The following is a 9,079-nucleotide window of genomic DNA, read 5'->3' on the forward strand; positions in this document are numbered from 1 at the left end:
TTCCGTAAGTGATTTTCAAATTCATTATCTCCTCACCCCTAAACGTTTCCAAACCCCACCCTCGTCATCTGTTAACCAACCCACCGCTTGATCTTCCATCCTCACTCTCATAGTATTTTTCAAGATTACATATAAATACTTGTGAGATTTTTTTTTTCTTTACTTAAATATTTATTTTCAAGAAAATATTTTCCTTCGTACCAAACACACTCTTAAACAAGACATAAAATACTAAAGTGTAGCCAACCCTATAAGCAAATTTGAACATGGCATTGAAGTTGGAAATTAAAGAAGCAAAGTGCATGTAGGGGAAATGGGACGGCTACCGAGTATCCAAGTTACTAATTCATTTTCCTCCCCCTCACACTTCCTAATTCCCCGTGAATCTAATTAAATACTAATATACGCATGTAGGGGAAATGGGACGGCTACCGAGTATCCAAGTTACTAATTCATTTTCCTCCCCCTCACACTTCCTAATTCCCCGTGAATCTAATTAAATACTAATATATACTGTTAGCGTACAAAATTTTTACATTACCGAATCATCTTTACCTATATATTATAGTAGGTACATTCTTAGTTTCAAGATTCCAAATTGTATATTTTAAAGAGGCTTACTTGTAGATATCATTGAATGATTTGATAGTGTGGAAAAAAATTATTTGCACTAACATGTATAAAACTAAAACTCATTTCCCTCTATGGTGATTTACTCAGTTCAACTGAACTAGTTTTTTTTTTACATAAAATTTAATGTTATATACAATTAATTTTCATAATTTTAAAAGTAGAATAAATTTAATTGTAACTTTAACAATTGAAACTCATAAAATTTAATATTGAATTGACCCATGTCCTCACCCCATCAGAGAGTCATGGTGTTCTGTCTGTAAGAAAATTATACCAAAAAAAATTAAAAAAAATAAAAAAATTGAACGAACCTTGAGGCGTGTCAAAATTACTATCGTAAGAATATTCCACGCACACAAGAAAGTAACTAATTAGACGTATCTCCCAGAATCCTACAAGCTTTTTCAGTTATAAATTTGAAGTTCTTCGCAATGCATGAGGAACATTCCCTTGTGAGATACTCATTTACTTTTTCCAACACTTCCATTGTGGTTTTCTTCCATTCAAAGTCTCATATTCTCTCTGTCCCATTTAATGTACCCTCAAAACTTCCCTATATAAGCAACTACTCCCATTTCCACTTCTCAACATCATCTCCATTCCTGTCTTCTTTTAATTATATAACATTTTTTGTTAACTTAGGAAATTAACAATGTTGGACTGGGGTCCTGTGTTGGTGTCAGTGATACTGTTTGTCCTCTTGTCACCAGGACTGTTATTTCAACTGCCAGGGCATAAGCATTGTGTGGAATTTGGAAACTTTCATACGAGTGGAGCTGCCATTATGATTCATGCTTTGCTCTATTTTGCTCTTGTTTGTGTCTTCTTTCTCGCCGTTAAAGTTCATCTCTACCTTGGTTAGAATTTAATAATTTTTTTCTTCTCTTGGCATTTGAATGTATTTTATTTTGTTTGGATGGTTGTACCTATTGTATTTTATGGTATTGTTACTATAAGTACAATGGTTGTTTTGAGTGTTATCTATATTGTATTATATTTTTATATTCGTTGTTATGTAACAATGGGAAATGTCATTTTATGTAATGACCGATTTGGTGGGTATGGCGTAGTTACCTTCCCCCCCCCCCCCCCCATCTTGCACTAACTTTTTTTTAATAATCATATTTTACATTTTACCTTATTGTTTTTTATAATGACTCTACCCCGTATACTATATTTTCTTTTTAGTATTGTAAGTTGTCCTTCAGACTGCTGGTACGTAGTATTATAAAACGATGGAAAACAATTCAATCTATCCAAATATTGTATTTTTCAAAACAATAAATACAATACAATGCGATATATTAAACGATAAATAAAAATTATCCAAACAAATTCTCGGCGATTTGTATTGTATCTCGGGTACTACGTGATAAATTACTTGTATTTTCACATAACACCACTCCTTCCTGTGTTTCATTTGTATTTATCGGAGGACAAGAATAGTGTGGCTACAAGATTTCAAATATGAGGATTACAATAATAATAATCTAATGAAATCGGGACTACACAAAAAAGATTATATAACATGATCATTACCAAGAGTGAGCTTTTGTAATCTGGTCCAAACTTTAAAGCACCTTGTATGAAATAGCAAACTTATTTCATTTAATAATGAATCTCAAAGAACTATGCAACCCAAGTTCAACTCTCTAAGAAGCCTGATGTATCTAAGGTGAGAGATGTAGGAAGTGCCATGATGTCAATCACTAGAATACACATCAATAATTGATAAGGAAGATCAGGCTAAAGGTAACTACTTTTTGCTCATCTGGTAAAAGACATAATAGGTAAAAAAAAGCTATCGGTTCCTTTACTTCCTTACCTCGAGTAAGTTGAAAAAAATGCTATACAAACGGTTTTCTTTTCTCATGCGACCTCCCATGCCAAGGAGGCTTGAAGGGATCCATCCCAATACCTTAAAAGAAAGGAGGTGTTATAGGAAGTTCTTATTGTTGGAATTGAGCAAAACATGGAGATCAGTGTTGGCAGCCTTAAACGCTCTTAGACTTTCGATGTGGGATTTTGTACAACGGCGATACAAAGCATGAGATGGAGGATTGGAACTTATGAACTGATAAAAACTTCCCCTTTTTGGCTCTTGTAGAACAAATACCATGCACAACATCAGGAACCACAAGGTCATAGCACACTTGGTATACACCAAGTAAATTAAGATTATGCTAACACAGATGATCTCTGGTATTCTGTCTGTCGAGCTGGAAGATAAGATATATACAATCCTAACAAAAACGCGTTATCCGTGATTATAATCACAGATTAATGAGTGTCCTCCGCCATTGGAGCATAGTAGGGGAAGGTTGTCGCAGTTGAAATGGCTATCGGTATATCATGGAATATTATGTGCTAAAATACACTTGTAAAAAAGGAAACAGCAAAATGCTCATTAACAGAAAGCGTGATTCAAAATTAATGCCCCAACATGTACCATAACATGGCAGACAAAAAACTAATGAGAAAGATCAGAGGTCTACATTGTCAAAGATGAGAACAAGAAAAAGCTACATTACAAGAAACAGAAATGTGAAGGTCTTAGCCTTGAACAGCCTTGGCCAAGCCAAAAGCAGCAGCAGATGCAACTGCTCCAATTAGTGCTGTCTGGAAAGCGCTCCTAAATGGCCTGCTTCCAGTAAAGTGGCCTTTGGCGTAGCCGAAGATTAGTAAGGCCAGTATAGTTGCCAAAACAGAGGCGATGAGAGCCTTTCTTGCGATAGAAATGAGCATGTATGGAATTAGAGGGACTAATCCTCCCAAGATGTAAGCAATGGCGATGGTAAATGCACTCTGAAGCGCTCTCCTTGGATCTGGCTTCTCTAAACCAAGTTCAAATCTGTCATTCAACAAAAAAACTTCGTATTAAAGTTGGTCCGGCCATGAGAACTAAAATCGCAGTATTTGCAGCCAGTGGCGGAGCCACATTGAAGCAAGGGGGTTCATATGATACCCCTTGCTCAAAAAATTAATTATTATACAAATATATTACAAGCCAAAAATAATAAATGCATGATAAATACAAGTGTTGAATCCCCTTGATTTGAAACACAAGCTTGATATAGTCTATTTTTATAAAGGTTGAATCCTCTTAATGAAATTTCTGGCTCCGTCACTGATTGTAGCGGACTTTATGTGATTAGAAGAAGCCAGATCAATAAGCAATTCAAATAGAAGGTCAAAGCAATATCATCATATTCACCATTATGACAGATGAAATTTTTATCCAACTCCGTCAAGAAATATAGAAAACTGAAAAGGAAAAAAAGAAAAAAGAAGAGATATTGGCAATGGCAATGTTCTTGCAATGACTTAAGGAGGGTTCTAATGAATAGAACTTGAAGCTTTAGATGACTTTATTAGTTAAGGATTTCGAAAAGGAACCATTTAACACGAGTAACTTCATCAAACGGTGATTCAAAGATCTTTTTGGATAGAAATCTACAGCAACTTGCATCGAGAACATTTAATTCTACCATCTCAAGTAATTTCAATCCAAACACTGTCACTATTGTTTAATTTGTTCTGGATTAGTCAAGGCCTAAAGCTTCTATGGGGCCATGATTGATCAGATAAACAAGAAAGTTAAAACTTATCCATCCTACTAACTGAATAAAGTTGAAGAATGGGTCCGAAAAGGAGTGATCGGTCAGCTAAATACCAAATAAAATGGAGGGACCATCATAAAAGAAAAGCTAGAAACCATTCAAAGTGTTTGCTCCACTTTGAGTGGCCTGCCATTAAGTAGATTGCGATAAGGTTCCCAAATCATGATTTCTTCTGTGGTCCAAATCGGACTCAAATGCTCTTTTCTTTCCCCTCAAGTCTCAGATGGAACTCATATACTTCCATATCCCTCTCCTACTCTAACACAACAAAAACTAAAATCTCCAAACATGTCACGTACAGCTCCGTTCGTGCGTGTTGAAACTTTCAAATATGTAAGTCCCAGATGAGTCTCTTGACTGCTGACATTGTAAACTGTCAATTTGGTTTCCTGACCATTACCACATACCAGAAGAACCTTAAAACTACAATTTTAACTTTCTTGAAGAGAATTAACAATTTTATGAGATTTTAGCATACATTTCTTAATCTTTGTAACTCTCAGCCCATTAGTTGACTTGAAAAAACTAGATATTGCATAAAGAAAGCAAGCATAGATGTATAGTAATAGAAAATCTTGACTTAGTTGCATTCTCCACCCAATAGTAAGCAGAAAAAGAGAGATTACAATAGACTCACTTCATCATAAAGTCGAGCCATGCCTGTGGGTTCTTCTTCAAAGCATTTACCACCGGTGCATATTCATGGGGCTGAATCCCATATTCTGACAAAATTTCTGCAATCTCCGCTGCTTCTGCAATTTATACCAATATACCACAAGCTGTGTCAAACAAAGTAACCTTCCAAAGTAATTTGCAAGTTAACACATTTTTTAACAATAAGAAAAAAATACTAGCCATATGTACTTCCCCTCATATACCTAGTTACTGAAATTCAATCCATATGTCTTATATGTATGATGTATCCACGTTCTTCCTTATCTCCCACACCATCCCCGAAAAAATCTAGCCAGTGTATATTGTGAGAGGGACAGAGAAGTGAATGCTAATGGGTAACAAGTAAATGTGCATAACAAAGCCATGCCATCCTGAATGTATGAAAAGGGATCCTTCTTTTCAATGGACTGTAAACAATAATGAAAAGAACAACAAACAAACAAGCAAAAATTGACAGAGTATAAAACATTAAATGGTCATCTCAAACTTTTTATATAGAGTTAGGTGACACTTTATATGAAAAAGAATTTCTTTCAGATTCCCAACCACTTTTAAATGCCAGGGAAAAGAAATTCCTTCAACTAAACTTATGTGATAACAATGTCAATCAGTGCCGCACGCACATTGCTTCAAGTAGTGACATCCGACATCGATTCACCAAAAAAAATTATTAAATATATAGTCATATATTTTTTGAAATTATATGTATACGATACCAGTTGAAAAATAATGCAAAGAAAACATCAGTTCGGAATGGAATTAGCAAAGCCTTGTAAAAACACCACAATCTCAAATCCACAACTCTGCACTAGCTCAGTTATGATATAGGCTGACATTGGTTGCATAAAATCATATGTATGCCACAGTGTGACATTAGAATTTATACCTGTATCAGGTACAGCGATGATTTCTTCTTCTTCCCTCTTAAGCTCTCTCATATAGTGATCAGCCTCACTCTTGGCAGCCAAATAACTGCAAAATCCATGTAAAGGGAATGAATCAATGATTAGTATAAAGTTTTAGCAGTCCAAGTACTTGTACATCAATCAAGCAGCAAAAACTCGATATCAAACCAGCAGATAAACTATCTAAAATGCTAACTCCAATATATGTCATGAAAAGAAAAAACACATCTATTATTACTCCTTAAGATTCATTATAATTCAAGATTTAGACTAGTCATTAACCTATCACAACCCCCACATTTTATGAACTTTGAACCGTTTATGCAAAAGTCAAATATAGTTGAGTTCACAAAGGTTGAATTTCAAGTCATAGGTGAATGGACCCATACAACCCAATATTTTTGACATGGAACATAAATACACACATGTGACAAAAAGAATACATTTTTCACCCACACATATACATTTTGTGTGCAAGAAAAATCACTAAAATTTCAACAAATATTAAATTCTAAACTCGTATTAAAAATACAATGAGTTCACTAATAAAGTCTTGGGGTTGCCACCGTTATAGTTATGATTCCACAGAACCAGCTTTGGCTCAAATCCTGATTTGTATTAAAAAATTAATTTAATATGTATAAATACTATATTTAAAACTCAATAAGCAAAAAGAATTATAATCCAGAATCGATAAACTAAAAGTTCTGGATTCACGTCGAATAAAAAAATATAGTATCAAGTATATAAATTTTGAGTTCGACTAAAAAACATAAATAACAACAACAACATACTCAGTGTAATCCCACAAGTAGTCTAGATTGGGCAGGTATATGCACACCTTATACTACCTTTATGGAGTAGAGGTTGTTTCTAATATACCCTCGGCTCAAGAAAATAGTATAACCAAAATAAAAGAAACAACAGTAGTAATAGAATCGAAATCGTAACTAGCATACTAGTAATAATTAACATACTATTGAGTTAAAATTCTGAATTCGCCGCCGTATACCGTACTTGTAAATATTTTTCTAAAAAAAGGAGAAAGAAATAAAAGAATATATACCCTCCAAGTCCCATGGAAATAGCACCAGCAGCAACTTCAGCAATACCAGCAGTTAAAATAATAGAAGATGACGCATTTGCCCCTGACAACCCCGCTGCCAATGCAAATGGAACCGTTAATCCATCGGAAACTCCTATGATTATGTCCCTAACAATCTCACCAGCAGTGAAATGTTTTTCCTTGTGTTGATCCAATAAAGATTTCTCAGATTCATGTGCCATGTAGATTATTGTACTACGTAGTACTAATATGAATACGAAAAGAAAAACAAGAATCTTTTTTTTTTTTTTTTTGCGTTGTGTGTGTGTGTTTTGTGTTGTGATTGTTGTTTTATAGGGGGAAAAGAAGTGGAGGTGGAAGATGATGTTTGTATTTGGCTTTTTATGGAAAGCAGGTAAGGTTTAATTGGCAACGTAATCGAACTGAGATTCCTGGGAAAAAGACGTATGTATATAATTCACCATTAATATTTACTTTTAAAACTTGATATATTACCAAAAATAATAAAGAGATTTAAAAAGGATGAATTTTTTTTCCACCGTTTCAAGTAATATTTCCATCTGAAAGATGTTGTATTTTCAGTCTGTTCGTCCAATTCATGAGATACTCTTCGCTGTAATTTCAGTCCGTTCGTTCAATTTATGTGATATTCTTCGCTTTTCGATAGTCAATGTGATTAAATTTTGAAGCTAAATTAAATTAGATTAACTAAATATTTTAAGATTACGATTTATATATTTGGAAGCTATATTAAAAGTACTATAACTTGTAGTTTTGCTCATATCAATTCAGTAAAAAAATACATTTTAAAATGTTGGTCAAAATTCATACAGTCTGAATCTCAGGAAGCGAAAATTGTCACATAAATTAGGCCAAAGTTTATGATTGTAAATAATGGAAGGGTTTTCAGATTTCAGAAATGAATAATTTTTTTCAATTTGGTTCCAGTAAAGTAGGCAATAATTTTTTTTTTTTTGGTTTCTCAATTAATATTCGATACTCGTATTAGGGTCTCGATTAATTTGAATTTGCGTCATATGGGCTCATTTAAGGAGAAAGCCTTCCTTATTTCAGGGTTCAACTCCGATCGAGATCTCTGATTAGCCTGTTTGGCTAACCTTCTATAATCAGCTTATTTTAAAAAATGTTTTTCAAAAAAACACTTTTGGCAAAAAACAGTTTGTGTTTGGCCAATTAATTTTAAAAGTAGTTTTGAGCATCAATTAGTGTTTGGCCAAGCTTTTACAAAGTGTTTCTAAGTGTATCTTTCTCAAAAGTACTTTTCAAATAAGTACTTTTGGGCAAAAGCTATTTTTTTAGCTTCTGAAAAACTGGTTCTGCTACTCCTCAGAAGCACTTATTTTCTTCCAAAAGATTGGCTAAACACCTCACTTATTTTCAAATAAGCACTTATTAAAAAAATAAGTACTTTTGAGGGGAAAATAAGCTTGGCCAAACAGGCTATAAGAGTGGAGGGACATGACGAAGATAGTGAAATATTGATAAATAATAACAATTTGGTATGAAATAAAGACTAACTTAACTTATAAAGAACAAAAGATACAAAATGATCAAATAGGTAAAACAGTACGTAATACTGTTACTATTGCTTTTGTATTAATATTGCTTCTTGTTGTTTCAACATTACATATGAGCTTCCTATTTATAGGAGCAAAATACAATGGATAAGTAACCAAGTAGACTTGGTGACTAATCCATAAAACTTACACGTATGGATGTCTAAGATAAGCACAAGATAATATCTTGGCGCATAAGATAATTAATGCACATCCACTACTTGGGATATTTACAACACTCCCCCTTGGATGTCCATTAATAGATGATGTACCTCGTTAAAACCTTATTAGGAAAAACCCCCTGGGAAAAAGTCCCAATGAAGGAAAAAGAGTACACAGATCTAGTAATACGCTTTGGGGGCTGCCTCATTAAAAACCTTGCCAAGAAAACCCAATGGGACAAAACCTTGGCGTAGGGAAAAAGAGTATCGTGGGTATTTTGGTATCATATTTCAAGCCACATCTTTCTCTGATGAAATGTATCACTGATCGTAACCACACACATTCTCTACTTGCTTCATGTATAGCTATTATCTCAGCATGATTTGATGAAATAGCTACAATAGACTGCTTTGTAGATCGCCATGATCTGCTTTGTAGATC

At 34.0% G+C, this 9,079-nt stretch overlaps 2 protein-coding genes across 2 annotated transcripts; one reads left to right on the forward strand and one right to left on the reverse strand.

The window, feature by feature from the left end:
• Positions 1–557: 557 nt before the first annotated feature.
• LOC132615674 (uncharacterized) lies at positions 558–1,712 on the forward strand. The gene has a single exon (XM_060330286.1). It carries the CDS (start codon positions 1,286–1,288, stop codon positions 1,493–1,495), a length of 210 nt encoding a protein of 69 aa, XP_060186269.1. The 5' UTR covers positions 558–1,285; the 3' UTR covers positions 1,496–1,712.
• Positions 1,713–3,040: 1,328 nt separating this feature from the next.
• LOC132614019 (vacuolar iron transporter 1) lies at positions 3,041–7,220 on the reverse strand. Its single transcript, XM_060328352.1, has 4 exons — positions 6,900–7,220; positions 5,815–5,900; positions 4,891–5,005; positions 3,041–3,484 (listed from the first exon to the last, which is right to left on the reverse strand). The coding sequence occupies exons 1-4, from the start codon at positions 7,118–7,120 to the stop codon at positions 3,187–3,189; spliced, it is 720 nt and encodes a 239-aa protein (XP_060184335.1). The 5' UTR covers positions 7,121–7,220; the 3' UTR covers positions 3,041–3,186.
• Between the last annotated feature and the right edge of the window lie 1,859 nt (positions 7,221–9,079).

The sequence above is a fragment of the Lycium barbarum genome, chromosome 10, assembly GCF_019175385.1.
Source record: "Lycium barbarum isolate Lr01 chromosome 10, ASM1917538v2, whole genome shotgun sequence".
Lineage (NCBI taxonomy): Eukaryota > Viridiplantae > Streptophyta > Magnoliopsida > Solanales > Solanaceae > Lycium > Lycium barbarum.

Bases quoted from the DNA above. Each gene is read 5' to 3' on its own strand.
- LOC132615674 (XM_060330286.1), top strand. From the start codon at position 1,286: ATGTTGGACTGGGGTCCTGTGTTGGTGTCAGTGATACTGTTTGTCCTC.
- LOC132614019 (XM_060328352.1), bottom strand. From the start codon at position 7,120: ATGGCACATGAATCTGAGAAATCTTTATTGGATCAACACAAGGAAAAA. The intron at 5,901-6,899 runs GTATATATTCTT...TGGATTTTGCAG, and splicing joins ATTTCCATGGGACTTGGAGG to TTATTTGGCTGCCAAGAGTG. The intron at 3,485-4,890 runs GTGAGTCTATTG...GTTGAATGACAG, and splicing joins TGGCTCGACTTTATGATGAA to ATTTGAACTTGGTTTAGAGA.